Genomic DNA, 13,708 nt, shown 5'->3' with positions numbered 1-13,708 from the left:
ATAGAATCACCTCCTTGTAAGTTTCCAACAATGCTCTCTTTTGGCTGAGTTCTTATCTATCTTCTTTCGTTGACGTCTATAAACTCAATAACAGGAACTTATCTTCAAGTGGGTTGGTGGGGGAAATAGTTACTTCTATATCCGAGCTCAGGTCATTACAATATTTGTAAGTCCAGAAAAGTTATGTAAAGCTCTTCGCTTGTCAGTTTTTCTGATAATGAAACTAAAATGGGTTCTCCCATTCTTTGTAATAACAATAGTCTAAGTCAATCACTTATTCCAGGGATTTATCAAACAATAACTTGAGTGGACCAGTGCCTAGTATGCTATCCGAGTTGCACTCCTTGAAAGTTTTGTGAGTCGTTTTTCTCAGAAATGAATGGATTAATGTATTCAGTGAGAAAACAAATTATGGACTGATGATACATTTGCAGAGACTTGAGGAACAACCCACTTCTTGGTTCTATACCAAGCGAACTCATGGAGAAATCGAAGAATGGATCGCTTACATTAAGGTATCATATTTTTGTTTGAACTTAAAAAAATTCCCAACTCTTCTAATGAGTTAGTTTTGGTTTGTTTTCACCCTACTTTTAGTCAATCTTTCATGAATGTTCCTTTTGCATAAGACAACAAGATTTCTTTTACAAATGCAGTATGTTTTACCTGTCATTATACATCTCCAAAGATCAGGAAATATGCTATTTAAGGAGATTAATGGCAGTGATTACTAGTCTAACGTAAAGTCTTGATATTGTCATCTGCTTTATGGAAGGGTTGGAGGAAATGCCGATGTTTGTGCTTCATCTTCTTGCCAAAAGAAGAAACAGAGTTACGTTGTTCCAATTGTAGCAACAGTTTCATTGTTGCTGGTCCTCTTAGCTGCAATAGTCGTCTGGATTATAATATGGAAAAAACGAGGTTAGACTAAAGTTTTCTTGTACAAGTGTTATGAGTTTTATAACTTTTAAGACATGCTTCTATATGCATGTAATAGGAAGTTTTCATGAACATGCTTCTCAAACCTTCACTCGTTGACAGCCCGAAAACAGCCCATCATAAGACTTGGATCGCTAGAGCCAAAAAAACAGCGGCTATCTTACTCGCAAATACAACGTATGACAAACAACTTTGAGACGAAAATCGGGGAAGGAGGATTTGCAAAAGTATTCCTTGGTTACTTGGACAATACTCAAGTTGCCGTGAAGGTCCTTAAGTCTTCTGTTCAAGGTTATAAAGAGTTTGAAACAGAGGTAAGTCATCATGAGCAGTGTCTGTTGGACAGAAATAATGATAAAACATTGTAGGGCAGCATTCACTTGTATCCTGATCTTAAAGATATGATGAAACTGAAGAACTAAGCTGGAGGAAAAGGAGATCTCGAGTCTAGGAAAGGCAAGGGATTTGAGTGAATAGAAAGGAAAAAACAAAGGATGAATTTTACTTCAAGAAATATATGATCATGAAACTTATCCAGAAATAATGAAAATTTGAAGTCATAAATAGATAGGTTGACCTTAGCTCGAATGTCGTTTTTCGTCCTTTTTCTAGGTTGCATGCAGTACTGTTTTTTCAATTGCTGAACAGTTCTTGGTCTGGCCTTCTATGTTTCCAATCTTAAGTTATGACCAAAAGCCTCCAGAAGCTTGTCTATCGTAGAAATAATTGTCTTTTGTTTGCGTTTCAGGTCAAACTTTTGCTGAGAATTCATCATACAAACTTGGCAAGCCTTGTTGGATTCTGCTATGAAAAGACCAATCTGGTTCTTATCTATGAGTACATAAATAATGGCAACTTAAAAGAGCATCTATTAGGTTTTTGCTGCTGTTACAAGTTCTATTTTAGTTGCTCGGACACTCTTTTCTTCCCCTCTTTTTAGACCTTTATGATGAAGAGTGACAGAAGATTAAAATGATGCAGGTGGAAATGTTAGAGTTCTCAGTTGGGAGGAAAGGATGCAAATAGCGGTCGATGCAGCACAAGGTTGGATGCATTTTTAGCTTCTGTTGTCTTTAATAATGTTTACTGTATTGTTCCTAATTTGCCATGGACTTGAGTGAGGTTTAAAAATCTAGGATTGGAGTATCTGCATCATGGTTGTAAGCCACCAATTGTTCACAGAGATGTGAAGTCTGCAAACATCCTTTTGAATAAAAAATTCCAAGCCAAAATTGCTGATTTTGGTCTATCCAGGAGTTTCCCGACCGAAAGTCGTACTCATTTGACCACAGTTGTTGCAGGCACCGACGGTTATCTCGATCCAGAGTAAGTTTTTCATTTTTTAGTAACCTATAACCTTTTAACAGACAAAATAATTGTACTTGACAACAAAGGTTTTAATCTTCATAGGCACACAGCATAGAAGTAGTTGATTGACTCGACAATTGTGACATATATAATATAACAAACTCCATAGATTTTCAATAAATCAATATATAAAACTTCTTATACTCTTGCATAACAAGTCATGCATCTTGGGTGCAGGTATTATGCAACTGGCTGGCTGACCGAAAAAAGCGACGTTTACAGTTTTGGAGTTCTTATATTGGAAATAATCACTTCCCTTCCAGTCCTTCAAATTGATAGAGCTTCTTCAAAGAGATATCATGTAAGCCAATGGGTTATGAACTTGATGAAAACAGGTGATATAAAGAGCATCGTTGATCAAAGGCTAAGAGGAAACTTCGACTTGAGTTCTGCCTGGAAGGCTGTGGAGATTGCCATGACATGTTTGTCACTGGATTCTACAGAGAGACCAGGCATGAAGGAGGTGGTAAGGGAGTTGAGTGAGTGTTTGACGTTAGAGAGAGCTCGGAAAAGAAGGAACGTCGATTTTGATACTGGAAAATCAAATACAGTTACTAGAAATTTCAGAGAGAGCGAAGTAACACCTCGTGCTAGGTAGCTTCTACTGCTATATATGTTCAAAACATTCTATTGCAAACAATCAAGAGCGAGCCCGGTCGAGTCGGGTTGGCAGAACCTCAATATGTTATGTCGAGGTATACAAGAAACAATTTGGTGTCTTTTGGCTATGTCATTGTTTCAATGTGGTAGGGAAGATTGTGTGGAGCAATGGAGAATGTTTTATATGCATAAAACTAAGCAGCAGCATTGCATAGCTTTTGTAGATAATGATATGAACTCTGAAAATATGAGCTTTTGCCATTCTCATTCATTCAACCAAGGAGCTCCTTTTCCTTTCCTTTCCTTATGCTTTTTATACTCTTCATGATTTGGATTTTAGTTCTCATCCACTGCCAACAAATCTTCTATGATTTTTTTTCCCTTTTATCTAATTTCCATAGAAAATATTCATCTCCATTTTTCTCTTGTTAGTATAGTCGAGTTCGTTGAAGTTAATGTTTAACTAGGAAATAACCAGTTTGAAAACGAACTCCATAGACTGTAGTGGCCATAAAACTATATCAATAATTTAAAAAATTAAGGTATCGATCAAAATATCGCTCAACAGATAAAAAATTGTTGTTTGAATGATTTGAGATATATGTTGAGGATATTTGAATCAATTCTAAAAGTCTCCTTTCTTAACAAGACGACAGAACGTTTTGATTAGTTTAACCTAAATGTTATGCTAGAGGGTAGAAGAAACAACAATGTCAATGCTTTTGATTTGGCTTTGAAATAAAAGCATCCACCCGGGAAGAGATGAAAGGTATTTTTGTCAACTGTGACAGCTATGGAGAATTAAGTCTTCCTCCCTTCCTCATTTTTTTAATATGATGTCTTTAAAATAGTTCAACTTGGCTATGGAATCAAGGGCATTGCGTAAGGCTGAACGAAGCTGGTTATGCAGTGCTTCACTGGATAATGCTACTTGCCTTTTTGACCAGGTATTAACGGCTCTTTGATTTCGCCTATCATGACGAGCTCTGTCTATAAAAAGAGCTAAGCTCTCATATAAGTTTTTGAGCTGCTATCTTTCCATTAAGCAGTAATGATTATGGAGCTGTTAAGATACTGCTTCTTTCAGATACTTCTTGTGTTAGCTGTTTCATTTCTGGTTAATGCACAAGATCAGTCAGGTTTATTGCTGTGTATCTTTCAATGTGTAGCATATGCAAAGTTGTCTATATCTTTCAATTTGTATCTTTCTTGGGAGGGACTCCCACATTGACTAAATTAGGGAATAATCATGGGTTATAAGTAAGAAATACATTTTCATTGGTATGAGACCTTTTGGGGAAACCCAAAGCAAAGCCATGAGAGCTTATGCTCAAAGTGGATAATATCATACCATTGTGGAGATCCGTGATTCCTAACATGGTATCAGAGTCGTGCTCTTAACTTAGCCATGTCAATAGAATCCTCAAATGTCGAACAAAGAAGTTGTGAGCCTCAAAGATGTAGTCAAAAGTGACTCAAGTGTTGAACAAAGAGTGTACTTTGTTCGAGAACTCCAGAGAAGGAATCGAGCCTCGATTAAGGGGAGGCTATTCGAGGCTAATTTAGGGAATGATCGTGAGTTTATAAGTAAGGAATATATCTTCATTGGTACGAGACCTTTTGGGGAAGCCCAAAGCAAAGCCATGAGAGCTTATGCTCAAAGTGGACAATATCATACCATTGTGGAGATCCGTGATTCCTAACAGTTTCTTTGTTTTGTTCTCTACGTTTTACATATGTTTTCAAAACCCAAGCATGTTGAGAAAAAGATTAGTTTTTGAGAATTTGTGCTCTGTTTTTTGGAATTTGACTAAGAAAACTGTGAGAAAACAGTAAAAGTTTCAAAAACCAGAAACCAAAAGGTTGTTAAAGGAGGCCTAAGACTCTGTTTGTGTACTCTGTTGTTCAGGATTCGTTAGCATTGACTGTGGAAATTCAAAGGATTCAAGCTACACAGACAGTGTAACAGGCATAAAGTACATTTCTGATGCAAACTTCACAGAAACTGGATTAAGTAAGAGCATATCATCAGATTTCAAAGCCACCACTCTTCCACAGCAATTCTGGTATGTTAGAAGCTTTCCTGAAGGGGAGAGGAACTGTTACACCATAAAGCTTGCTCAAGGTAAGGGTTTCAAGTATTTGATTAGAGCGAGTTTCATGTACGGAAACTATGACGACAAAGGTATACCGCCAGTTTTTGATCTGTATATGGGAATTAATAAATGGGATTCAGTAGTACTGAGCAACGAATCCAGTATCATAACCAAAGAAGTTATACATGCGCTTCCGACATCTTCTGTATTCGTATGTCTGGTGAATACTGGCTTTGGATCACCTTTTATATCAGCATTGGAGTTTAGACTTTTGAAAAATGCTAGCTATGTTACCGATTCCGAATTGTTAGCTCTCCATAGACGGTTGGATGTAGGATCGATTACTAACGAAACTGTTCGGTAAGCCATTTATGAAAAAGAATACCAATAGCCTGCGTGCTTATTTAGACTGAAACTTGTTTATAGAAGCTGATGACTAAGTTTCCTTGTCCTTCTCTCAGGTACCGAGACGATTTTTGTGATCGGATTTGGTTGCCCTTTAACTTTCTTAATTACAAGATTATAAGCACATCATCCACAGTTGATTCAGGAATCAGCAACAGTTATAATTTACCAAGAATTGTAATGAGCACCGCTATTACGACCGATAATGCCAGTGCTCCTCTTGAATTTCACTGGGTTCCTGAAGATCCCAGTGCCAAATATCACATATTCTTGCACTTTGCTGATTTGCAAAAGCTTCAAATGAACCAATCAAGGGAATTTTACATCTATCAAAATGAGGAATATTTTAATGGGCCTTTCTCTCCTGATTATTTGCAGTCAACTACATTGTTTAGCACAAAACCAATGAGGGGAGAAACTATTGCATTTAAATTTGTAAAAACTAATACATCAAATCTTCCACCTATCCTCAATGCTCTTGAAGTCTACAGGGTGCTAGAAACATCAGAATCCCGCACCGATGAGCAGGACGGTATGTTCTGAATTTTTGCTAGCAGTTTATTTATCTTTATCATTACCTGAGATGTAGCTATACTCTTTCTTTCTTACATTAAATATTGCAGTTAAAGCTATGACGAACGTGAAATCTTTTTATGGAGTGAGAAAGAATTGGCAGGGTGATCCATGCCTGCCAGAATCCTTCGTGTGGCACGGTCTTAGTTGTAGCTATGATGAGACTCCTAATAGAATCACCTCCTTGTAAGTTTCCAACAATGCTCTCTTTTGGCTGAGTTCTTATCTATCTTCATTTGTTAACGTCGATGAATTCGACAACAGGAACTTATCTTCAAGTGGGTTGGTGGGGGAAATAGCTACTTCTATATCCGAGCTCACGTTGTTACAATATTTGTAAGTCCAGAAAGGTTACGTAAACTCTTCGCTTGTCAGTTTTTCTGATAATGAAACTAAAATGGGGTTTCCTGTTCTTTGTAAAATAGTCTAAGTGAACTGCTTATGCCAGGGATTTATCAAACAATAACTTGAGTGGACCAGTGCCTAGTCTTCTATCCGAGTTGCACTCCTTGAAAGTTTTGTGAGTCATTTTTCTGAGAAATGAATGGTTTATTATATTCAGTGAGAAAACTAATTATGGACTGATGATACGTTTTCAGAGACTTAAGAAACAACCCACATCTTGATTCAATACCAAGCGAACTCATGGAGAAATCGAAAAATGGATCGCTTACAATAAGGTATCTTATCTTTGTTTGAAGTTAAAAAAATTCTAACTCTTCCAATGAGTTTCAATAGTTTTGGTTTGTTTTCATCTGATTTAATAGTCATCGTTCATGCATATTCCTTTTCCAAACTCTAATAAAGAATGTTTGTTCCCCTCACCGACCGATGTGGGCTCTCACAATCCACCCCCCCCCCCCCGCCGCCCCTTCGGGAGCCAGCGTCCTCGTTGACACTCATTCCTCTCTCCAAACGATGTGGGATCTCACAATCCACCCCCCTTTGGAACCCGCCCGGTGTCTAGCTTTGATTCCATTTGTAATAGCCTAAGCCCACAGCTAGCAGATATTGTCCTCTTTAGGCTTTCCCTCGAGGTTTTTGAAACATGTCTGCTAGGGAGAGGTTTCCACACCCTTATAAAGAATGTTTTGTTCCCCTCTCAAACCGATGTGGGATCTCACAATCCACTCTCCCTTCAGGGCCAGCGTCCTCGCTGACACTCGTTCCTCTCTCCAATCGATGTGGGATCTCATAATCCACCCCCCTTCTGGACCTAGCGTCCTCGCTGGCACTCCACCCGGTGTCTGGCTCTGATACCATTTGTAACAGTCTAAGCCCACCGTTAGCAGATATTGTCCTCTTTAGGTTTTCCCTCAAGGTTCTTAAAACGTGTCTGCTAGGGAGAGGTTTTCACACCCTTATAAAAAAAAAAATTTATTCCACTCTCCAATCGATGTGGGATCTCAGAGTTCTACCTATCAATCAGGAAATATGCTATTTAAGGAAATTAATGGCAGTGATTACTAGTCTAACTTAAAGTCTTGATATTGTCATCTGCTTTATGGAAGGGTTGGAGGAAACGCCGATGTTTGTGCTTCATCTTCTTGCCAAAAGAAGAAAAAGAGTTACGTTATTCCAATTATAGCATCAGTTTCGTCGTTGCTGGTCCTTGTAGCTGCAATAGCCGTCGGGATTATAATTTGGAGAAAACGAGGTTAGACTAAAGTTTTCTTGTGCAAGAGATGTGAGTTTTATAACTTTTAAGACATGCTTCTATATGCATGTAATAGGAAGTTTTCGTGATCATGCTTCTTAAATCTTCACATGTTGACAGCCCGAAAACAGCCCGATGTAAGGATAACATCGCTAGAGCCAAAAAAACACCAGCTATCTTACTCACAAATACAGCATATGACAAACAATTTTGAGACGAAAATCGGGGAAGGAGGATTTGCAAAAGTATTCCNAAGCGGTGGGCCTGAGCTGTTACAAATAGTATCAGAACCAGACATCGGGCAATGTGCCAGCAAAGAGGCTGTTCCCTGAAAGGGGTAGACACGAGGCGGTGTGCCAGTTAGGACGCTGGGCTCCGAAGGGAGTGGATTTGGTGGGGGTCCCACATCGATTGGAGAAAGGAATGAGTGCCAACNTCAACTGATGTGGGATTTCACTGATGTGGGATTTCATAATCCACTCCCTTTCGGGGCCCATCGTCCTCGTTGACACTCGTTCCCTTTTCCAATCGATGTGGGACCCCCCAATCCACCCTTCTTTGGGGCCCAGTGTCCTTGTTGGCACACCGTCTCGTGTCCATCCCCTTTCGGGGCTTGGCCTCCTTGTTGACACATCGCCCTGTGTCTTGCTCTGATACCATTTGTAACGGCCCAAGCCTACCGTTAGCAAGTATTGTGCTCTTTGAGTATTTCCTTTCGGGCTTCCACTCAATGTTTTTAAAACGTGTCTGCTAGAGAGAGGTTTCCACACCCTTATAAAAAATGTTTTGTTCCTCCCCAACCAATGTGGGATTTCACATTGTTGGATAGAAATAATGACAAAACATTGTAGAGCAGCACTCACTTGTTACATGATCTTAAAAGATATAACAAAACTACAAGAACTAAGCTAGGAGAAACAGAAGACCTCGAGTCTAGGAACGGGAAGAGATTTGAATGAATAGAAAGGAAAAAACAAAGTCGTAACTTCACCTCAAGAAAAATATGATCAAGAAACTTCTTATCCAGAAATAAAGAAAATTTGAAGTCATAAATAGACACTACTCAAAACTTCATATGTTCTTTGATTTTCCTTTGCTCGAATATCGTTTTTCGTCCTTTTTCTAGGTCGCATGCAGTAATCATTTTTCAATTGCTGAACAGTTCTTGATCGGCCTTCTATGTTTCCTCTCAAGTTATGACCAAAAGGCTCCAGCAGCTTGTCTGTGGTAGAAATAATTGTCTTTTGTTTGCATTTCAGGTTAAACTTTTGCTGAGAATTCATCATACAAACTTAACAAGCCTTGTTGGATTCTGCTGTGAAAATACCAATCTGGTTCTTATCTATGAGTACATAAATAATGGCAACTTAAAAGAGCATCTATCAGGTTTTTGCTGCTGTGACAATTTCTATTTTAGTTCTTCCCCTTTTTTAGTCCTTTATGATGAAGAGTGTGATATCCCACATCGGTTGGGGAGGAGAACGAAACACCCTTTATAAGGGTGTGGAAACCTCTTCCTAGCAGACACGTTTTAAAGCCTTGAGGGGAAGCCCGTAAGGGAAAGCCCAAAGAGGACAATATCTGCAAGCGGTGGGCCTGAGCTGTTACAAATAGTATCAGAACCAGACATCGGGCAATGTGCCAGCAAAGAGGCTGTTCCCTGAAAGGGGTAGACACGAGGCGGTGTGCCAGTTAGGACGCTGGGCTCCGAAGGGAGTGGATTTGGTGGGGGTCCCACATCGATTGGAGAAAGGAATGAGTGCCAACGAGGACGCTGGGTCCTAAAGGGGGGTGGATTGTGATATCCCACGTCGGTTGGGGAGGAGAACGAAACACCTTTTATAAGGGTGCGGAAACCTTTCTCTAGCTGACGCATTTTAAAGCCTTGAGGGGAAGCCCATAAAGGAAAGCCCATATCTGCTAGCGGTGAGCCTCGGCCGTTACAAAGAGTGACAGAAGATCAAAATGATGCAGGTGGAAATGTAAGAGTTCTGAGTTGGGAGGAAAGGATGCAAATAGCGGTCGATGCAGCACAAGGTTGGATGCCATTTTAGCTTTTGTTGTCTTTAATAATGTTTACTGTGTTGTTTCTGAATACTCATGGACTTGAATGAGGTTTAAAATCCTAGGACTGGAGTACCTGCATCATGGTTGTAAGCCACCAATTGTTCACAGAGATGTGAAGTCTGCAAACATCCTTTTGAATGAAAATTTTCAAGCCAAAATTGCTGATTTTGGTCTATCCAAGAGTTTCCCGACCGAAACTCGTTCTCATTTGACGACAGTTGTTGCAGGCACCGAGGGTTATCTCGATCCCGAGTAAGTCTTTCATTTATATTACTCTCCTTTCTTGTTTTTTATTGGAGAAATACGTAGGCCTATTTATAATAGAGGAAAGCTTACTATATAAGAAACATAAAAGAAAAGCTAACTAATCCTTGCGAAGCAGCGAGACGAGACCGATAGGACTTTATGGCCCTGGCCTGTAAATAATAGAAAGGAAAAAACAAAGTCGTAACTTCACCTCAAGAAAAATATGATCAAGAAACTTCTTATCCAGAAATAAAGAAAATTTGAAGTCATAAATAGACACTACTCAAAACTTCATATGTTCTTTGATTTTCCTTTGCTCGAATATCGTTTTTCGTCCTTTTTCTAGGTCGCATGCAGTAATCATTTTTCAATTGCTGAACAGTTCTTGATCGGCCTTCTATGTTTCCTCTCAAGTTATGACCAAAAGGCTCCAGCAGCTTGTCTGTGGTAGAAATAATTGTCTTTTGTTTGCATTTCAGGTTAAACTTTTGCTGAGAATTCATCATACAAACTTAACAAGCCTTGTTGGATTCTGCTGTGAAAATACCAATCTGGTTCTTATCTATGAGTACATAAATAATGGCAACTTAAAAGAGCATCTATCAGGTTTTTGCTGCTGTGACAATTTCTATTTTAGTTCTTCCCCTTTTTTAGTCCTTTATGATGAAGAGTGTGATATCCCACATCGGTTGGGGAGGAGAACGAAACACCCTTTATAAGGGTGTGGAAACCTCTTCCTAGCAGACACGTTTTAAAGCCTTGAGGGGAAGCCCGTAAGGGAAAGCCCAAAGAGGACAATATCTGCAAGCGGTGGGCCTGAGCTGTTACAAATAGTATCAGAACCAGACATCGGGCAATGTGCCAGCAAAGAGGCTGTTCCCTGAAAGGGGTAGACACGAGGCGGTGTGCCAGTTAGGACGCTGGGCTCCGAAGGGAGTGGATTTGGTGGGGGTCCCACATCGATTGGAGAAAGGAATGAGTGCCAACGAGGACGCTGGGTCCTAAAGGGGGGTGGATTGTGATATCCCACGTCGGTTGGGGAGGAGAACGAAACACCTTTTATAAGGGTGCGGAAACCTTTCTCTAGCTGACGCATTTTAAAGCCTTGAGGGGAAGCCCATAAAGGAAAGCCCATATCTGCTAGCGGTGAGCCTCGGCCGTTACAAAGAGTGACAGAAGATCAAAATGATGCAGGTGGAAATGTAAGAGTTCTGAGTTGGGAGGAAAGGATGCAAATAGCGGTCGATGCAGCACAAGGTTGGATGCCATTTTAGCTTTTGTTGTCTTTAATAATGTTTACTGTGTTGTTTCTGAATACTCATGGACTTGAATGAGGTTTAAAATCCTAGGACTGGAGTACCTGCATCATGGTTGTAAGCCACCAATTGTTCACAGAGATGTGAAGTCTGCAAACATCCTTTTGAATGAAAATTTTCAAGCCAAAATTGCTGATTTTGGTCTATCCAAGAGTTTCCCGACCGAAACTCGTTCTCATTTGACGACAGTTGTTGCAGGCACCGAGGGTTATCTCGATCCCGAGTAAGTCTTTCATTTATATTACTCTCCTTTCTTGTTTTTTATTGGAGAAATACGTAGGCCTATTTATAATAGAGGAAAGCTTACTATATAAGAAACATAAAAGAAAAGCTAACTAATCCTTGCGAAGCAGCGAGACGAGACCGATAGGACTTTATGGCCCTGGCCTGTAAATGGACCTTTATGAGGATATCCGTTTTTGCTACGTTGGGTTTTCCCCATCGTCAAACTTTGGTCAAACATGATTTTCAGGTCCTATTGATGTCAACAATAGAGAGACAAAAAAAGTGAGCGTCGGGAATAATTTAGTCGGGGACACTTTTACTTGATTTTACTCATTAGATTCAGTAGTAGGTTTTTCCAAAATTGGCTTGGTTCCACCACCAGGAATAAATGACGGAAAGATTTTGGAATGTTCATATCAACCCAGACATTTTACCCGAGGGATTGGCCGGATTAGTGGGATAGATTTTGGCTCTGCTTCAACTTCGTGAGAAGTGATTGTACCCGTAGTAAAAGAGATCTCAGTCTCGAGAGGTACCATATCATATGTGTAACGAAACCGGACATCGGGGATAGGGAATAGGAAATAGAATTGAAAAGCTAACCAATTCTCTTGGGAATACGAAGAAAAACTAACTAATCCTCTAAGGAATAAGAAACAATACAGAAAATCAAACAAAATAGGCTAATTCTCTTAGTAAATGAGATTACACCAATATTCCTCAAAGTTATTCCTTCGACACTTTCCCTCAAACCGAGTAATAGATATCATTCATTCTCAGCATGAATACTAACTCATGAAACAATAAGTTGATAAGTTTCGAGGGCCGTAACTCGTGCATAACAAATTGAATAGGATTATGAGCGAGTTCTAAGGCTCTAGCCATAGACTCTCAATATATATAAAACTAATACTCTTGCATAACAAGTCGTGCATCTTGGGTGCAGGTACTACGCAACTGGTTGGTTGAGCGAGAAAAGCGACGTTTATAGTTTTGGAGTTCTGATATTGGAAATAATCACTTCCCTTCCGGTCCTCCAAATTGATAGAGCATCTTCAGAGAGGTATCATATAAGCCAATGGGTTAGGGACTTGATGAAAACAGGTGATATAGAGAGCATCGTTGATCAAAGGCTAAGAGGAAACTTTGACTTGAGCTCTGCTTGGAAGGCTGTGGAGATTGCCATGACATGTTTGTCAATGGATTCTACAGAGAGGCCAGACATGAAGGAGGTGGTAAGGGAGTTGAGTGAGTGTTTGGGGTTAGAGAGAGCTCGGAAAAGAAGGAACGTCGGTTTTGATACTGGAAAATCAAATACAGTTACTAGGAATTTCAGAGAGAGTGAAGTAACACCTCGTTCTAGGTAGCTTCTACTGTTATTTGTGTTCAAAACAATCTATTGCAAACATCCATGAGTGAGCCTGGTCAAGTCGGGTCGGTAGAACCTCGATATGTTATGTCGAGTTATACAAGAAACAATTTGGTGTCGTTTGGGTATGTCGTTTCAATGTTGTAGGGAAGATTGTGTGGATCAATGGAAAATACTTTATATGCATAAAGCTAAGCCGTATGTATAATGATATGAACTCTGAATGTATAAATATTTTAATGTAAGAGTATTTTAAATTTTTTTAAAAAAAATTGTGTTTTTTTAATTTTTTTTTATAAAATATTTAAAGCTATTAATAAAAAATTTAAAACAGTATAATATATTACACATGAATGACAACATTTAAATTCGTAATAGTGTTTTTTTAGTCTCAAAATTTGAATATCTAATATATATATATATATTTTTTTTTTTTTGAGAATATAATATTTGATAAGTTATTAAATAGTGGAATTTTCTTTTTGCCAATCAAACCTAATTTAGTTAATAAAACAATAATTTAATTTTATAGAGTAGTAATTATTATTGGTCCGATTGATAAATAAATATTGATTAGTATTATTTTAAAAAAATATATTTTCTTGATTATTGGCGAGTTAATTTTAAAGGAAATACGAGACACGTGTCATGACACGATTGAATAGTTGTCCAGACGAGAATTACGCCCGCTGTACACGATAAAAGCCCTCAATATTTTCTACACACATCTGTGACCACCGTGAACACAACACCACCCAACGATTCCCTACTCGCCACGTGTACTAATTACCACGTGGCATAAATTCATTGGCCACATCGCCCCGCGCTTTCCACGTAGGATTCTTCC

General features: G+C 39.0%; 2 protein-coding genes across 4 annotated transcripts in view; both read left to right on the top strand.

Annotated features, from left to right (window-relative positions):
• Positions 1-4,907, top strand: part of LOC111788604 (putative leucine-rich repeat receptor-like protein kinase At2g19210) — a 7,848-nt gene extending 2,941 nt beyond the window's left edge. For 2 of the 3 annotated variants that reach the window (XR_002814181.1, XR_002814180.1), the window contains exons 5-17: positions 1-16; positions 95-166; positions 284-355; positions 435-515; positions 776-921; positions 1,042-1,253; positions 1,688-1,814; positions 1,921-1,983; positions 2,076-2,265; positions 2,485-3,002; positions 3,600-3,676; positions 3,759-3,854; positions 4,817-4,907. The exon at positions 1-16 is cut by the window's left edge and continues 120 nt beyond it. Coding sequence is in view for 1 of the 3 variants with exons in the window: in XM_023668998.1 (XP_023524766.1) it covers positions 1-16; positions 95-166; positions 284-355; positions 435-515; positions 776-921; positions 1,042-1,253; positions 1,688-1,814; positions 1,921-1,983; positions 2,076-2,265; positions 2,485-2,905 (1,400 nt within the window). In the remaining 2 variants the exon portion in view is untranslated. Of the gene's footprint in view, positions 17-94; positions 167-283; positions 356-434; positions 516-775; positions 922-1,041; positions 1,254-1,687; positions 1,815-1,920; positions 1,984-2,075; positions 2,266-2,484; positions 3,207-3,599; positions 3,677-3,758; positions 3,855-4,816 lie in introns of those variants that run through there. The other variant, XM_023668998.1, reaches the window with a different exon arrangement.
• Positions 3,771-13,079, top strand: LOC111787649 (putative leucine-rich repeat receptor-like protein kinase At2g19210). The gene is made up of 15 exons (XM_023667668.1): positions 3,771-3,854; positions 3,995-4,046; positions 4,817-5,363; positions 5,465-5,940; positions 6,032-6,167; positions 6,246-6,317; positions 6,430-6,501; positions 6,581-6,661; positions 7,493-7,638; positions 7,759-7,896; positions 9,658-9,675; positions 10,366-10,557; positions 11,146-11,208; positions 11,301-11,490; positions 12,439-13,079. Exons 1-15 carry the CDS (start codon positions 3,771-3,773, stop codon positions 12,857-12,859), a joined length of 2,688 nt encoding a protein of 895 aa, XP_023523436.1. The 3' UTR covers positions 12,860-13,079.
• The last annotated feature ends 629 nt before the right edge of the window (positions 13,080-13,708 follow it).

This window comes from Cucurbita pepo, chromosome LG02 (assembly GCF_002806865.2).
Source record: "Cucurbita pepo subsp. pepo cultivar mu-cu-16 chromosome LG02, ASM280686v2, whole genome shotgun sequence".
Classification (NCBI taxonomy): domain Eukaryota; kingdom Viridiplantae; phylum Streptophyta; class Magnoliopsida; order Cucurbitales; family Cucurbitaceae; genus Cucurbita; species Cucurbita pepo.
Note: the sequence above shows the minus strand (reverse complement) of the source record. Positions and strands in the feature narration are given on the sequence as shown.